Raw genomic sequence first — 19,364 nt, forward strand, 5'->3', positions numbered from 1 at the left:
CTTGTTTCTGAATGGTGAGGAGATAAGGAAAGTTTACAAATATTGAAATCTACATTAGGTGTTATCTATGATGTGGGATTAATTGTTTAAAGTTGTTAATCAACTAGTTAGAATTGAGAGGATGGCTGACTGGTGAGTTTAAGAAGAATGCAAAGAATATAACACTAGATTGGTTTGGTTTCTTTATGGTGACAAAACCAAGCCAAATAATTCTAAGTGAAGAAGAGTCAGAATAAGCTTATGCAGTGTACAATATATCGAAGACTCAACGAAAACTAACTGGGCTGGTGAGCTCTTTTAAATTTGGTAAAACAGTTCAACCAGGCTCAAATATGGCTGCAATGCAGCCTTTAAATACACAATCTGTTACTCCAACTAAGGCCTGTACTATGAAACAAGATCTGGCGTTAACGAGGTAACTTCAGGTTCAACCCGGGGTTTTCTGTATCACAACGGTGAATCACTTGTTACCCGATTAAATCGCCGTGGTAACTTAAACCTATCTGGTCGGGAGCAGGTTATGCTGGAGATTAGAGACAACCCGTGTAAAAGCAGCGCCTACTGACCAATCAAATATTTGATTGATTACATCGTCAACCGCTGGAGCTCGGTGCGCAGAGAGAGAGAGAAGCGCACTCAGAAAAGTTAAAACATTTAAAGACCGACAACCGCGTTAACATTCCCGGTGGATATCTTTATGACATTTTTAATTTTATCAAGCAGAGGAAATTACGTATATATTTGTGTTTTACGATGATAAAAGTATAGCTCATTTATATGGAGTCTGGTGGGTTTGGTGATGGTGATTTAGTTAATAAAAATAAAAACATATTAATTAATATTCAACCACCTCATATGTGAATGCGCGCGGCGCTGGATTGGGAAACCCTAGGTTGATTGAACCAGGGGTGACACAGCTTATGTGGGACCGCAATTGTCAGGGTTAGTGAAGCCGGGTAACTGAAAGAAATCCAGGGCATGTTGATCTTGATTCATAGTACAGGCCTCTGGACTGCCTGGGTCACAATTATTTGTGTGCCGCCTGTCCCTATAACAAAACAACCCCACCAACAAAGCCCCGTGCAGGAAATATGGCCTTGTTTTCTGGCTACATCCATGAAAAATTACAACAAAAATGGCAAAAAAAAGTGGGTAAGATTGACAATTTACAAACTGTTGTAAGTTTGTAGTCAGAGAAATATCAGAGAAAGTCAGAGAAATATTTTTTTCAATTGGCGGATTTCTTCAATCGTCATTAAAACATTAATCTAACTGCTCTAAGACACTGTTACCATAGTCAGTGGTAGCATTTCTAAAAACATATGAAATTTGTATTAAGATAGGAGAAATAAAGATAAAAAAAAAAAAAGATTCTACTATCATGGTGTAAAAGCCAACATCGCACTTGCTGACGTAAATGAACAAAGTGCATAGTTAATAGCATATCTCATATCATATCAGTGTGTCATGTTTGCTTGACTTGGCTTTTCAATAATGCTTGGTGCCTTTTCAGATTCATAACATTTATTGTGGGCACAACTCCTGCGTAGCTTCAAGTGCGGGGAAGTCATAGCAACAACAAGAATGGTGAAAAGCAGAGAACAGTGAGGCTCAACATGCAGGAGGCAAATCCCATTAAAGACATGGGTGAATATCATTCAAGGAACAGAGGGTTACTTTCATAAGCTAACGCTTTTAAATAAACATTTTCTTTGTACTGTAAAACTGGGTTCAGATTCAACAGTTTGCACAGAGGTAAGACTTTCCTCAAGACATGGGAGCACAGAGGAGAGAGAAAATCCTTTAACACTGTTGTGCAGATGCACTGCGGAGGTTGCCAGGGTCTTTTACTCAGTCTTCCAATAATATTGGTTAATTGCTAGATTTCTCTAGCTTCTCTCAACTTGCATTACGAGTAGGCGTGGAAGAGTTTACAGCAGGGGTATATTGCTGCTGACAGAATACAGTGTTCTCATTCTCTCTCTCTCTTAATTGTCATTCCCTGCTCACAGGCACATTTCTTTGGCATATTCCCTTGAGAGAGGTTTCCCCAGAATCTACGTAAAAGGATTCCTTCCCACGCCATGGTCTTAGGAACATCTCATTTTCATCCTCCCGCGCCTTGCTCATGCACACACACGCACACACAAACACACACTCACACACTCCCTCCCTCTCACCCTGGCATTGTGTCCTCGTGTCTCCCTGTTCTCTCACTCTCACGTTTTCATTTTCTTTTTCTCTCTCCACTTTTTAACTTCTCTGGGCTTCTCTCTACTTCCCACCCCCCTTCATATCTTATAGATCCTCCGTGGGAGGCAGCATCTCCTTCACACTGCAGGCGTGGGCCCTTACTCTGACAAATGACATGCCGGGCCCACCAGCTTTGCGTGGGGGGAGAAAGCTTTAAGTTAAGAAGGAAGAATGGATTTGATTGGATGGAGAAACTCAGGGGCTGTATCTTGGTGAGCAGTATCTGATCGGGCGCAGGCAACAAGTGAGAAATACAGCAGAACTGCAATACAATATCACAACTACAGTATGTTTTCAGAAATAATGAACACAAACCAAACACTGCTCAAGATGGTCAGGCGGTCAGCTGCCACAATAAACATGAATAGTAAGTTACAAATATTTGTCTAGACAGCTTACAGGCTTTTGCTTGTGTTTTGGTCTAGTTGATGTTTTTCAATAAATCACTCACGAGTATTCCTTGGCTAACTGCTGGGCCAAAGAAATGGCTGTAGGGTCTCGGTCTAAGGCCAGGACTGTGACTTCAGGAACCATATTCAGTATTGCTTTGGTATGACCGCCACCTCCAAATGTCATGTCCAGGACCACCTACATGCGAGAAAGCAAGAAAACAACACATTCTTCTCACACCAGGACTCCATATACACACAATTAATCATTATCACCTTATCGTCACAATGGTAATTCTTGATTTAAGAGTTTAATTCACACTTACGCATGGACAAGGGTAATTTTAAAGGAATCTGTATTATCTAAGGGTACTTAATGTCAATTCTAATGCTGGAACTAACTCAAAATTGATGACAAAACCATAGGTTTAAGGTAGACTTCCTCAATATTCATATATACATACTGTAGACTGATAAAGAAGGTTGTCTTTGGAATTGTGATGATCATAGTATAATATAAATCATAATTGCAAATTATTACATTACATTTTATTTAGCTGACGCTTTTATCCAAGGCGACTTCCAATAAATGTATTCAACCATAAAGGTTCTAACCCCAAACAGCAAAAACTGAGTACAAGTACATTAGCTCCAAATAAGCCAAACTACAAAGAGCCACATGTGAGTGTAACATTCAAGGGTGACATGTAAGTGCAATTCTTTTTTTTAAATCTTTTTTTTTTAATAGCATCATCTTCTTAGCTAAGGTGCAGTAGGGAGAGATGTGTTTTTCAAGCCTGCTGCGGAAGATGTGTAGACCTTTAGCTGTCCTTATATTCATTGTATGTACTTTATAGTTATTTTTATGTTATGTTGTTCTGCCCTGTGACAGATGAAAAATGCATTGTGGGAACAGTTCACCTGACAGAAAACCTCCAGTGACAGAAGATGAACACGACACAGCCAGCGTTTGTTTAATAATTATTTAAATTAGCTATACTGTCTTGAAAGTTCTGGAAAATGACAATTATTTACCTTGTTTTATTTTTGAAGTCCCACAGCAGTATTACTGTAGGAACCCTGGAACAAATGCCCAGCAATGACGGAGTACTGTCTAAAATGCAAGTGAACTATTTATATTAATCCCTTTCCAACCAGTAGAAGCAACTGGCTAACACTAGTGTATTTAATTATTGTCACACCCTCTGATTTATTTTTCACTTCAGCCAGACCTTTTGCACTTTACACTCAAGACCTACTGTTCTGCACAGCTTTCCCCTGAATGGGGAAAATAGGGCCCTGCCACTGCATTGCTGCAGTCTTATTTTTATTTTTTTTGGCAGATGTTTCTACGTTTTACCACAATGAAGAGCATTTTTGATCCATCACCACCAAAGATAATTGTTATTGTTTGTTGTGAAAACCTAAAGCCACCATATTTACAATGCATTTCTTCCCAATGTGTCTTTAATTTATGTAGAAAATAAGATCTGTGGTTGATTTAAACATTTTCATTGTTTTTCTATGGACATAAATTAAACTTATTAATATTCAAATGAATTCAGAAAATGGATGTTCACTGTCTACTTCTTGTGTCTCTCAAACAAAACCTAAACACAGTTGTTTGGTGACAATTTCTTGTTGAGGAAATAGTGATCAATATAACCATTTGGTTACTCTAGAAAACAATGTGTTAATTTATTCTAAAACAAGTGTAAAAATTGATATCTTCTGAAAAAACTTGAAGGTTGGCCGAAGAAAGATGCATGAGAAAACAATCACTAGAGCACTCAGCTGTATCAGCACTATCTGGTTGAAAATCAACAAAGGCTACCTTTACCTTGCACTGAATAGCATGCACTTTGTATTAATGAAGTCTGACTTTATGCATGTGTAAATAACTAATACAGAATATTTTTGTATTTGCATGTTAATGTATTACAAGCAAGTATTAACTGTTGACCGCCTTTTACTAATCAGATCATGAAAGGGAGGGAGGGAGGGAGAGAGGGGGAAAATTCATTTATCAAGGAAATGTTCAATAACCTGCCAACCACTCTACCACAGCAGCTTTGCTGTTAATCAGGTAGATGTGAACTCAGCTGTATCCATGGATTAACACTTGCAAAGCAGAAAACATCTCCTGTCCAGGCATGTTTCCTGACTGCCAGAGATAGGAAGTAACAAAGTACAAATACTTTGTTACTGTACTCAAGTAGATTTTTCAGATATTTTTACTTTACTTTACCATTTATTTTTGTGCCAGCTTTTTACACTCCTTACATTTTAACACAAATATCAGTACTTTCTACGCCTTACATTTTACAAAATTGTCTTGTTAAATCAAAAGTTCATCTATTACGTGCGATTGTGAATGCATGTCGGAGAATAGCGCGGACACGCTAGGCTAGGTTGCACCTGCCGGTTATTTCGATATAATGCCGACTGTCCTTGCACACGTTGTTTATTTTAGGTGCATTATTTACATGCTACAGTTACTCTACATTTAGATAATGTAATAGTGGGTTTGTAAGTATTTGCTAGCATATATGATTCCAATGCATTGTGTATGGTAGCCTTTGCAATGTTATTTATTTCTTTGCAGAACCACACACAAACACACGGCCATAGTAGAGCAACCCATAACCATGTTCAGCTATAAACAGAGTCCTAATCCGAGCCTGAAGTTAACTTTTTTTACCACCTGCCACTGTCACTTTTTACCAGACACTTTTTTACTCATAAAGGTGAAAAACAGGAATTGCTGTGTCTCTATGATCTTATCCTGTCCTATTCATAGTAGCCTATTCGTGGACATTGCTGTAGGCCTAGTACGGGGGATACTATAATGTAGCTGTCCTCAATTTAGGTCATCCTGTCCATCTCATCTGCGTTTGTATGCATGTATGATTAGGTGTGTGTGTGTGTGTGTGTGTGTGTGTGTGTGTGTGTGTGCGTGTGTGCGCGTCAGTCGCGGGGGGGAACGGAGCAGTAGCCCCGCCTACTGCAGCAAGCCAGAACAGCAGCAATTTTCAGCGATTTTATGGTGAAAAAACGTTACAGCTTACATTAATGTTAAAATGTATACAGGTTGGCAGGAGGGTCTGAAATGTTTTGCACGGTCTTTCATTGTACGTAATGTGAGATGCTCGAGTCACACACGTCTCGTCTTCATATCAGAAAAACGGAAATGAATTTGACCAGTTCTCGCTCCAGCTTGGTCAGTGGCTGCACGTGGGATTGTCGGGAGTAATGAAATTGGGATAGGGGGCCCCGGCTGTCAATCAATAGGCTCGTTCGAGATGAGCCAGGTCTGCGGGGAATCGATCACCGGCGATCGGCGCCCGTTGCATGCCGGTTAGATTTGTGTTCGACTTGATCCCGACTTGCTTTGACGTTATGCACACGTGGGCAACGGAAATCTCACGAGAGCAAGGCGGCCGCAGTTCTGAGACGCAGGCGGCGCAGTTGCTTTTCACCGACTGCAAGAGCCAGGCGGACCCAGGCAGACCCAGAGCATGCTGGGAAACGCCGGCTTCTCAGCTGATTTAACACCTGATTGGTTTACAACATGATGACGTTTTATATAAACTCTTTATTGTTTTTGAATCGGAGGGATTTTAATTGCTATTTGTCTGATTTAAAGACTTAATCTGTACAGAACACATGTTGTGTGGCTGATAGCGACGTTTAGAAGTCAGAGAGACTAAATCTGTTCAGATCACTGATCATCTACAGTGTGTTAATTAAAATCAGCAACAGATTGCATGTAGAGCACTTTGACAGCTACTCGGTCATAATTAAAACAACTGGAGACTGTGTACCAGCTGATATGTGGGTCTGATTATATTTTATTAAATCGGAATTGCACCACAGTGTTTTCATCACTTCCTGTCCAGCCTGAAGGCGGCTGGAATCGGCTGGAAACTGTCCGACTTTACCGCAGCTTTTTTGTCACCGCCCCCCGCTGCTGCCGCCTGCTCTCGTCTACTTTACAGGCGAGGCGCAGTTCATCTTGAACGAGCCTATTGTGCTCCAGTGACGCGGGCCCCTAATTGGTCCGGGCCCATAAGCAACTGCGTACCCTGCTTACTAATAGTCACGCGTCTGAATCACTCAATTCTCATTGGCTAGATTGACAGTGTTCCCCCGCTATTTCACCCGCATTTGGCAGGTGGTCCGGTGTTAATTTCAGGCCCTGGTCCTAATCTAGTCCTCACTAACAAGTTTAAAATAATTTCACTGGAGTTACCGTTATTATTGTTCGCAAATTCAATCTAATTGGATGGGAATAGACAGTACGTTGCACGCACACTACAAGACAACTCAACAGATTCGGCAGCATTCATTTGCGTCAAATCATTACGGCTTGATGGCGCTAACGTTAGCACATAGCAGTATGGACGGCAACGTGATTGAAAGTAGCTCAAATAGCTCATTTGGTAGAGCAGACGCCCATATATAGAGGTTTACTCCTCAACGCAGCGAGACCCGGGTTTGACTCTGATTCCTTCTCTCTCTCCCCTTTCATGTCTTCAGCTGTCTGAAAAAAAAATCTTAAAAAAATAAAACTTAAAAAAATAATCTTAAAAACATATTAACTAAAGTTAATAAGTTAGTGTTACATAGTGTTAAATGTGACAAATATTGAAAAAAAGTGTTTGGTCAAAAATGTAAGAAAAAGATAAAAACACTGATTAAAAAGCATCAACAAAGGTGTTGATTTTCAATTTTGATGGGAAGACAACAAGGGTTAATTAATGTCTGTTTAGTAATTCATATTTTATCCTTTATTTTCTTTCCAGAAGCCATATCTGATCACACACCCATACATGTATATTCCTTTAAATGTTAAGGGCAAGATTAAAAAAGACAAACTGGATCTGAGAATTCTCACAGAATCACAACTGAATTCATTTCTTTCTACTCAGTCAGATTCTTATTAACCTGGAGTCCCAGTCTCTGTCACAATAATCATCTATGTGATGTTTCAGGCCTATTGGCAGACATCCATGTACAATGTAGCTAATAGCATATAAAGAGCCTTTTTTCCATGTCCACTCTCAGCTTGCACTCTAGTAAAATGTGTGTGGTCCAGGTAGCTTTGCATAAAGAACGATTGTCATTCGCAAGGCTACTTTTACACATTAAATACATTTTGAAGCCTGTACTTTGTTACTTTTACTTGAGTAAAGAAGTTAAAACAATACTTCTACTTTTACCAGAGTATTTTTAACACAAGGATCTGTACTTTTATCATCTCTGCTGACTGCCACTGCTACAAAAAAATTTGCTTTCCCTTTATCATGCTTTACTTGGATTATGCTTTACTTTTTATTGTTTACATTCCTGCACTGTGATGTATTATAATATCAGCAAATGGTGGGGAACAGATGTAAAATGACAGAAAAGGAAATGCCAACTATTCCCCGCAAAAACATTAAACATGACGATCGATAGTGACGTTAAAGGTGGGGTGTGTGCGTGCATGTGTGAGGGAAGAAGTGATCAATGGCGGTTCCCTCTTCTTTCCAGCGCACAGCAGCAGATGGGGAGGGGGTGTGGGCTAGTGGGATGAGTCACACGCATAATGAACTTGCCTGCTGTGCTATTCAATACAAAAAAGGAAAACGAAAACACAAACAGCAAAGTAGGCTGGCTTTTATCGAAACAGTCGACACAAGCAACCAGGACACAAACTGGTCCTCTACTGGATGGTGCAGCACTTGTCACAACAATGTTTTGTCACATCTTGAGGAAGCTGTAGCCAAAAGAACAAAGGTAAAGCCTGATACAACAGACTGCCAACTGATGCTCAATATTCTTAGAGGTGGTTGGTTAAAAATATAAATACCGTAAGTATATTTCCATTTGTATGACTGCTGCACTGAGTACAGATACTTTCCATCTTTATGAGGTTTAATACAAGTTTTACTTCTTTTACACCACACACACACACACACACACACACACACACACACACACACACACACACACACACACACACACACAAAATATACTAAGCTAAAAATGTAGTGTGTGCAACCAAAAATGGTGAATTGGATGTTTACAAGGTCATTTATAAAGTAAATTGAGAATGGTTTCCTCACCCTGAGGGAAAACAAGCTTCTTCAAAAGCCTTAAAAGAGGTTATCAAAATCTTCCCTTCTTTTTCAATGAGGCTGCTGCTTCTGCCACCAGATGGACAAAACAACTTCTTGAAAAGATTTGGTGATAATGGGTTTGGCATTTGCGATGATGATTGACACCAAACTTGGGAGTGAGTCATGCACATTGATATTTCCTACAGTGGGGTGTCAGCGAGGCTCTCACCTAGACCAGGCCTTCCTAGAGAAAACAGCAGATTGGAAATAAGCCAGAACACACTGTGGATCAGCTCAGTCTCTATATGCAGAGATGATATTTAAAGTATAAATATAGTAAGTAAGTAAGTAATAACTGTAATTTGTGTTTTGAACAACTTATTGTGTGTAATATTTGCCTTTCCCAGCAGAGGGAATAGGAGAGTTAGGAGTGGTCCGAGTGGTGCAGTCCAACAGTGAAGCTGCAAGGTGCTATAATGCAGGACACTTCAGCAGTTAGCCCACAGAATTCTCAATGAGAGCTTTTCTTCCCAAAAAGAAAAAGGTAAACACATTATAGACTCTCGTTAAATCAAACCCACTCATAAGAGAATCTATCTTGAGAGATTTTACAAACCCATATGATGTGGGGAAAGTCAGATTTTTGCATTTATGAGAATCTGCAAACATGATACAGCTCATACAACAGTAAATAATATCCTGGCCATGTGGAAAAAGTGGCCTCATCTCAAGTCTTCTTATGGTTGAATTCATTAGGAAAAGGGGAACAGGAACCTGAGAGAAGGCTGAGTACTCACCTAAATCCTACTTGTGACTCCACAGCCCAGGTCAGTTACAGTGGGGGATCTAAAATGTCATTGAGGGGAGTTTTTACAGATCTTGTTACACTAACACACAGACCATTAGGGAGACAGATACACAGGTAAAGGATCACTTTTCTTGTCGCGTCCGTTGCCATGGCAAGAGTGGAGGTGGCCGGTTTGCATTTCTTTCTCTGTCACACAAAGTTCATGGCAAGATGCAAGTGTGCACAAATTTTAGCCGGTTTGTGGCAGAAGAGCATGGTATGAAGAAATAACTGTGGAGGTTAAGATTAGGGTAATTAAAAAGGTTTTATCCACTGAAATCCACTGTAGTGAAATGCCTACATAACTGGCCATTGCCTTTGTGCTCTGGACTTAAATCTCACACTTAAAATTGCTGCTATGCTCAAACTATATCAAGATAATCAAATTACTTTTGAACTACCATTGAACAGTTTTTTGATTTGTTTGATTTCAACTTTTCTTTAAAAAGGGTGTGAATATGTTTTTTCTCTACTTTATTTAAACTAGTGTGATAAGTGGTCTAGTAGGAGGTGGAGGTGGGGTGCACAAAACAGATGGCCAGTGAGAGCAGACAAACTAAAAAGGCATGAAAGCTTCCCACAATTACTCTGTCAAGAGATTATGGCGATGGTGAGCATGCATGTAGCCTTTTGCCTACCCTACAGTCTATGCACCTACCTCATTTTAGAGTGTACCAAACATACTACCTGTGTCTTAGAGTATGGGAGAGCAAGTGAACGAGTGATATGCCTAGATAATCTCTCTTTTGTCAGTGGAATGCTGCAGAGTTACAGACAAATACTTTCAATCCTCATCTATTCAGTGCTGTTTGCACTCGTTTGGCATGGGTTTAAATAAAAGGCACTTGAGGAGGTATTTGAGCTAGTTAAGACAAGACACATCTAGACGCAGTTAAAAACTCCGCATTTGCTTCTAAAAACATCCATCTAGGAGTTTGTAGGTCAAACGAATGAACAAATCCTATCGGAGGCACTTAGAAGCCATAAAGAAAGGCCAGACTTTTTCATAGACTGTCAGTACATATGCGAGAGACTTAAAAATACTTTAGCATTACTTTTTTTTTTTTAGGTGTCCCCTTTTGAGTATGCTAATAAAAAACAGGAATTAGTTATGGGACTTTTGTGAAGGAAGAAGTGACCTAGCTGTTACAGAACTTTGTCAGAGCTCACATAAGAATCATTAAATCATCCAGTGGTATGAGTTTAAGTTTTATTTCACCAATAATGAAATAAAGGCAGTTTTTGTGTGGGATTTTGTCTGTCAAAACTACATAATGAGAAACATCCAACTAGGCTCTCTGATGTGCTTCACTCCTGTAAGGTGGTGAGGTTGTTTAGTTGTGAAAGTGTACAAACAGATCATGTTTGTTTATGTATAGTGAAAATTTGAGATGAATAGGTCTGTGATAAGGTGTGAAGAAAGATATGTCATTTTATTTTATTTACAGCTATGTAAAACGTGGCTACAAGGATCGCAATGTCTAGAACAGTCTACGAGTCAAAGCTCAGTCCTCCTGTTGGTCCAACACATTGGTCCACAGATGTGTTCTAAACACTAATGAATGGATTATTGCTATGAAATGTGTTGCTGATGTTCATGGTCCCTCAAAGTATAAGTTCTGATTTGGTGAATGGTATCATGAACCTTAAGAATCTGCAGTGTTTAAAATGGTTGAGAGGACATGATTTGATTAAAGTCAAAAATAAACATGCGAAGAAGAGTGACAGAAGGCCCAAAGCACATACCTACAGCAGTGAGCAGAAACGGCCGATGGGCCAGGTGGCCAATTTGGGCTGAAAGACTGAAAGGTACTTTTAACGGCTATTCTGAGGGGTATTTCGGAAAGCAGGTTTAACTGAGTTCAAACCTGGATTCTGCGGTGACTAACTCTGATCTGTCAAACTCCAGTTTCTGGTTTCAGAACAGTTGATAAGAATTAGTTCAATCAACTCTAAATTAAGTGACCCTAGGTAAAGTGTGTGCGCCAGCATATGGAAAGCCCTCATCAATGGAATGCAGATAACATGATACATGCTGGCAACAGGACAAAAAAAGGTCGAACCTCCTACTTCTCCCCAGTAGAAATAGAAATAATAATAACTGATTATGATCATATATTTTAGAAAAAGAGCAATACAGTTGCAGCAGCAAAAGAAGGTGAGCTAGTGTGGCAGAAAATTGCTGACCGAGTCAATGCGTGAGTTTTAATTTTAAAAAGAATTGAAGTTCTATCTCGACTTTTTCAGCATTTGTGTGTGTATGTGTGTGTCTTTATATTTATTCAGGTCAAATCCAACAGGCACAAAACTGATGGTGAAATATAAACATATAAATGAAATGGGTATAATGGTATTTCAAGCAATTGGGATGTTTTTTAGCCTACCCTGTAGCATTGGAATTCTTTGAAGCAAACGGTAACTTTTTCAGCCATCCCAAAATTGCCCATATTTAATATTATCTTTGAAAGTAACAATAAATGTCATTATACATGCAAGTCTCCAAATCTGTGCTTAATTGGACAAATTGGGCATCCATTATAGCCAAAAGAATAAAAATTCAGAAAAACCAGAGGAGGTCCACCACCAGCACTCACAGAGGCCAGACAGAGGACCATCTCTTCAGATGGTCCTCTGTCAGAACAGGGACCAACCTATTGCTGAAGGCTTCTGTGGAGGAAGCTTGTCTGCGGACACAATTGAGTTATTTATTTGGGAAATTGTGATGTGGCCTGCACTGTTTTGTAGCAACTAAATTTGAATTCTGTGGGGCACTTATCATTTTCATCTTCTGTTACAGATGGAGTAATATGTCTGCCGGAGCCTGCTATAAGAGATCATGCAGCTATAAGTACTCTTAAGACTCCACAGATGGTTCATAATGATTAGAACACAAAAACAAAATATCACAGGAGCATGATAAAGACACATTGTCAGCTGTCACAAGGGAAGAGAGGCCTTGCTGTTGATTACCTTACATCTAACAGTGTAACTGATGGTGCACCATGATACAACTTGTACCTTATTTCTGATTAATTATTTTAGAAGCTGATCTAGAAATGAACCAAATGAAGCATCAGATGAAAAAGACAGAATTCTACATACAGTACAACTGCTAGACTATCAGTTAAAGGTGGGTGAGGTGGATGATTTGACTTGTTTCAACAACATGATGAACAACAAGACAAATTCTACTAGTGTTCCGCATTTGTACTTCATTAATACAAAGGCATATTGGGTTGTTGTTTTTTTACACATGGGGAGGTAAAGAAGTATAATACATTGGATTATAAGGGGTGTGATTGCTCCTAGGCCTCAAAACCTAATACGTCCCTTTGGTTGCTGGGATCTGGGGATTGGCTAATAAGGACTGATGATTGACACATGGATGAACTGACTGCTCACATGTCCATAAATAGAAGTGCCTGAGCAGTCACTCTTCCTCTCTCCCTCTTCAAAGTTGCTTGGTTTGTTTGGGCTTTGGGTTGAGTTACTTTTGCGTAACATTGCCACACCTACACACAACCATACACTACACGCATTATTGATGATTTGATAGCACGTACTTTATTTAAATAAATCTGTTCTCCACATTTTTTCATACCTTTGAGCCAGGTCATGAAAGGGGCAAGAAACTCAGGGTTAGTTATGAAAACCTGCTAGCAAGTTTTCACAAAACCCACTTTCTGAAATGGGGCCCTGCTTCTGTTTATATGGTTGTGGCATTTAACAGATTTGTCTAATTGTGTATTTATTAAACTGAAAGAGCTAAGAGAGCTTGCAGAATGTAGAAAACTCACCGCTCACATGGGGTGAACAAAACAACACTCATGCTATGCACACTAATGTTGGTAGCAACATTGTTTTTACATAACAGAGAAGAGGTTATGTTAATGACATTACTTATTTATTGTACTTTTTTGACTTTTGTTTTTGTCCCAGTTGAGCCCCCTTTTTTCTTTTTTCTTTTTTTTAAGATGGCACCATATTGCTCCTTTGGTCACCCAAATTGCAAAAGTCAGTTAGCTACATCCATTGGCCTGTGTCCAAATGCAACAACATTTGAGCCTATTGTATTTTTTAAAACAAGATTAGACAAATCATTGATATTTTTACGTATGGTGTTTGTCAGTGTCAGTCACTGCACTGTTTCTTTTTAAATTTTTTAAACAAGCAGGCTGTGTCACACTGTTTGTTTTGCTAGAAATGCTCACACATCTACCAACATATACACACAGTTATTACAAGGCTGATCAAGGTGAACACTGCAGGAGATCAAACAAAATCTAATGAAGACATGAAACTACATACAGGGCTACAATATAAATCATACTGACATGTTAAAACATATTTTCAGAGAAATTCACAACTAGAGTTGCAACTAATGATTCGTTTAACAATTCATGCTCCCAGGATGATACCCGACCCAAAGGGATCTCTTCAATTGCTTGTTTTGTCCTGCAAACTAATGTATTCCACTTAGAATTAAATGCCACCGTTAAAAGCAATAAAAAAAATCCCATTTGAGACCACCATGATTATTCAATTATCACATCACCATTTAATCTTTGATTAATCAAAGTGCCAATCTTGATCTAATTGTTCATTAAATGCTGGTGACATGATTTTCTGAAGGAAGCAACAGCAAGCTGCAACTGAAAGTCAATAATCTTCCCCTGAGGAAGGTGTTTGACTGGGAAAGAGAGCAACCAAAGAGCCATAGACTAACAGAGACTGGCAGTAAATGTGTATCATATACTGCACAGCCATATTCACAGAGACACCGAAAAGATGGGACTGTGCAGCTTTCAATGGCAGCCATGGACATTGACATTTTGATGCACATAACTTCTGAGAAAAATATATTCAGCTTCTTAATGTTGGAGTTTCTTCAGTAGCTTTCTTTTAAGGGTCAAACTGTTGACAAAGTCACAATACTAACGAAGCATTCATTAGTCTAGTATTCAATGTTTGGTCTTTTTACTGGAGACATCCCTTTTTTGGATTGGCTTCAATAGGACATAGGCTATTGGTCTACAGAAGTGTGTGCTCTCAGTGTAGCACAAGGCAGAGGACATATGGGAAAACTATCTAAACAATTTCAGGAAGCTGGCGAGTCTGTTTGTCGCAGTCTCACCCCACACCATATATGGCAAATTTCAGGCACAACCTGGGCTGTTATGAAACACATAGGCATGGTTAAGTGTATTTATGTTCCTTCTGGTGTCACCTTGCTTTAAAATCAGGAAAGACTCATAAAGGTGCATAACTCCATGGACATAAAGCAGCTTCTTATCTGTATTGGTGGAGAATCGAGGAAATCAATAGTGTATATGACATTTGTTTGAAATATCGTTTACGGTCTACATAAGCTGCACAAAGTAACTCTGATGTGAAATATATCAACAGTCAGTTACGCTGCTTTATTACACGTCCTACTTGGTTATAAGTAAAAAGTACTTCACAGACACAGTGAAATAGTACACACCAGAACAATACACTACGTAACCATAATACACAATTAATTGTTCTGTTTAGACAAGTAAAGACAAAACCACCTACCCATCCAAGCTGGTCCTTAGTTTATTTATCTATTATTATAAATTGCAAGGAACAAGAAATCCCGATTTACTAGGATAATGGGGGCCTCCAGAAAAAAATTAAAAGTCTGTATGTATTAAAAATCCAAGAAATAAACACAGATATGAAGATACTTCAACAAGACAACAATACTAGCTCACAACCTGTTAGACAGCACAGTAACGCAAATTTATGGACCACCCTATGGCTTGACTTTAACAAACACAAAAGTTATTTTATGCCTGCACTACATGAGTGTGCGGCTGATTTACTGGTCACTGGAATGGGGGAAAATAACCAAGGGATTAAAACTGTGATGAAATGAATTTTATAATTTGATGAATTAGCAGCAGGATACTTGAACAAAGGCAAGAAAAAACTCTTTTAAACATCCTGCAAATGTGAATTTCTTAAGTAAAAGATATTTTGTGATGGTATGCAAGCAAAGCCAGCTCTCACAGGGAGCCAATATGAAACTGTAAGAGCTATAGAATTCTTTTTTAAAGATATGTTGACCCACTTTTTTCTCTTGTGCTTTTATTTTTCCAATAGGGGCACAAACAGGGGCTCTGGTTAATGAGACTGTATCTGTCTGGAGGCTCCTGGATGACAACCAGACAGTGAACTGAAAACTTAATTAATCTAAAAATAATATATTTATAATATTCAGCTTTGGGGAAAGTTCGAGACTATATCATTAGATGCTCCTGCTTTCAGCTCAGGTGGATTATTTTCAACATTTGGTACCTAAGTGTGCCATGATCACTGTCCAAGGTGCTGATCCTGGGACAGCAAGGGATATGGGAGCTGTCAGAGGATACTCAACATTGTCCCTTAGGTTAGGTAAACTGGCGAGGAAAAAATGTTTTTCCTGTATTTGGGAATGAGCAACACGACAACTACACTTAACACATCAACATCAAAACCAAATTATAAATACAACGTTGTATTATAAACTAAACTACCCAACAATATATAGGCCCACCAATACAACTGAAATTATTAGAGCATTAAACACTTAGTTGATTGAAAGAACTGTTTTGATCGTTTCCAGTTTCAAGTGAGGATTTTTCTGCATTGAGTACTTTTACTCATAATATTTTAAATACTTTTTCCTGGTGTTACTAACATACTTTTACTTAAGTAAAGGACCTGAATACTTTTCAACGATAGGACCTTTAGATATTGGTCAAAACTTAATTAAAATTCCAGTATAAAACAAGACGTTAACATAGATCGGCCCCATTGTCACAGATTCCCAATCCGGCTTTTTGAGTTAGTATTGGTTGATATCAGTATCAGATTGGTACATCCCTAAATACTACTGCTAATATATTTTTGCTATGAATATATTCAGTGGCCAATTTCTATATACCTATATAGGTATACCTGGCCAATCTATTGCAAATCAATAATAAAATTCAGTACCAAATGAAATTGAGGTGCAAGCCTATGAAACTCGTTGGCAGGTTTGATGGTTAACCACCATCTGTCCCAAATTACCCTCTGGAGTAACCAACTGAAATGTTAGTGGAATCAGTCCGGAGTTTAGAGCCCTGATTACAAATAACTTTCTCACTATTTGGGGTCATAATCGCTGACGTAGGATGCCGGACAAGAAGCCCCTTATGACTCCTAATTTAATGGATGGTTGGTTGGTTTGTTATTTGTCTAACTGGAATTATTGCATTAAAAACTATTGTTTTAACTTCCTGCAATACCTAGATTGTGTAGCTTGAAGGTGGACATGAGGTAAGACTGTGCAACGTTATCTAAGCCCCCAGAGTTCTTCCTAGATGTTATCAGTGCCATCAAAGACACCAGTCACTCCCTAGCACCTTCCTTTACATAATGTGTTGCTCAATTTTGGAGTGATCTTGCATTTAAAAAATTTGAATTGACATCATCGTTGTTTACAACAACCATGCCGATTTTGATCTGGAAGGATCTACCTAAGCTTCGTAGTTCTTTCTTTTCCTTCTTCTCCTTTATGTACTCATTTTTCTCAACACAACTTTCAGATAATTCTTACCAGCTCTGCCTTTGTTCTATGGTTACATCCGTTGTATTTTTCAATAAATCTGCCTGCAAAAAGAAAAAACCCCGGTCCCTGTCCTCCTCTACATAAAGCTCATAAAGCCCATGTCAAGCATCCGCCCACTTCAAGGAGTCCTGAGACTGGCTCTTACACCACAGTGGTGTTGAGGAGTTCCCTGGAGAAACAGGGATGGTAGGCACTTGTATCTTCTCTGAAACTATGAGCCAATAACTCAATATTCACTGTACGTGGGCAATCCAAGGCAACGATTAGTCTTTCTGCTGCTTTATAGGCTGCTTGCATTCTGAAAAAGTAATCTTAAAGTAATTGCATTTAAGAAAATTATGAATTCATCTAGCTTCATAGAGAACTTTTTTGATAAAGTATCAAACTGTTTTCTGTTAAAATTAAAACATAGTTCAATGTGGATAAAGTAGCAACTTTAAAATCTGTTCTGGAGTGTTAGAAAATGTGTTCATGCGTGTTTCAGTTGAATTTGGGGCTCACTGCATGACCCTGCCTGGTCTGTACCAAAACATAATGTAGGGTAATCATATTATCAATCATCAATTTGTGTGTCAAAGTGATCTGAATGTGACATTTTTATTTACCTCGCAAGTTCTAAGCCTTTGCAGATAAAGTGATTTTTACACGGGATAGTAAAGCAATCGTATTTGGAGGCAATGAGAGACCAATGAAAAAGAACTGATTGGACACTGAAAGAAAATGGAAAGGGAGGGACCTCTACTGTGTGCATGAGTCATCACTCTCCACCAACCCCCTCTCCCCCACACCCCACACCCCACCCTCTAGCCAAACTGTCTGTTTTTGTCTTGCAGGTTGGAGATTTACTGAGATACATTTATACTGCTGAATGCACACTTTAAAAAGCAAAGCAGTTGTTTATAAAAATGTAATTGTTTCCCACAGTCTAGCAGGATAGTTTGGGGTTGAAAATAGGGGCAAGAGGGTTACGCTCCTCATTACTTTTATTAGTCTAGTCAAATCACATTTGTGACAACTGAGCTGGTACGTAAATATCTTAGAAGGGACTATATTTCTGCATTTTACTCAACATCCTCTTTAACAACCTCATTATCAAACTCACATTATTGTTTCACTCTATTAGTGACAAGCCAAAAACAAGCTTTGGCAAACTTGTTGCAATGTTAAAGTCCTCCTCCACTCCACCTCCAAAATTCTGTTTTGCTCATTGTTTATTCTCTTGGATATTTATGCTTCACTGTGCAGAATGTACATGCAGTTTGACAATAGATGGCTGTTTTCATGCCATCTGCTGAAGAGAGAAAAAATTCTATGTGCTCACCTTGAATCTCAGTTTTACATGTGTACTTACGAGCATCATTATGTGACATCACGACTAGTTTGGAAGCCAATTGCTGTGATGTGGAAACACAAATTCTCCAGTGCACTAACACTAAGAATGGACTTTACAGTGAAGTAGGAAAAGTCTTGAGACCAGCTGGCAATAAGGGAGAAGGAGTAAAAGTGATTTTAAGAATTTTGAAGTAATTTAACTTTTTTGTGTAAAAATCCAGTTGAAGCTTTTAATCAACGTTTTTAAGTTTTTCTTTTTTTTTGTCAATTTTTTCAACACTTTTGATGCTTTTTTTCAATGGTTGTCCCTTATTTTTGAAGTTTTCAACACTTTCAGCACTAACTTATTAACTTTAGTTTTCAAACACAAACAGTAGGTATAATTTCTTATAAATGAGGTTTATTGACCATAATTTCAAAAATAACTGTAAAACTAAAGTTAATAAGTTAGTATTATGTAATGTTGAAAATGTCAAAAAAGTGACAAACACTGAAAAAAAAAAAAAGTGTTAAAAAAAAAGGGACAACACATAAGAAAAAGTTAAAAAGATTGATTAAAAAGCATCAAGTACAGTACTTGAGTACAGTCTACCACTGCTCAAAAGACCCAACATGACGAGATGCACATACAAATGTATTTAGAAGCAATGCAAAAATATAAAGACAAAGGCATGGTGATGTTAGGCATGACAACTAGAGTGAGATTAGAGAAAGATACCCTTCACAGTTAACAGAAACCAACATTGAGTGTGGGTAGGAGAGGAGATACAAACTCTGGTCTCAACTGTTAAAGGAAACGCTATATATTGCTACTCCTC

General features: G+C 38.6%; 1 protein-coding gene across 2 annotated transcripts in view; it reads right to left on the reverse strand.

The window, feature by feature from the left end:
- The window catches only part of mettl15 (methyltransferase 15, mitochondrial 12S rRNA N4-cytidine), a 50,007-nt gene that overhangs the window by 15,175 nt on the left and 15,468 nt on the right, over window positions 1-19,364 (reverse strand). For both annotated transcript variants that reach the window (XM_032509595.1, XM_032509612.1), the window contains one exon: window positions 2,705-2,841. In XM_032509595.1, coding sequence (XP_032365486.1) covers window positions 2,705-2,841 — 137 coding nt within the window. The remainder of the gene's footprint in view (window positions 1-2,704; window positions 2,842-19,364) is intronic.

Source organism: Etheostoma spectabile, chromosome 1, assembly GCF_008692095.1.
Source record: "Etheostoma spectabile isolate EspeVRDwgs_2016 chromosome 1, UIUC_Espe_1.0, whole genome shotgun sequence".
In the NCBI taxonomy this organism is placed as follows: domain Eukaryota; kingdom Metazoa; phylum Chordata; class Actinopteri; order Perciformes; family Percidae; genus Etheostoma; species Etheostoma spectabile.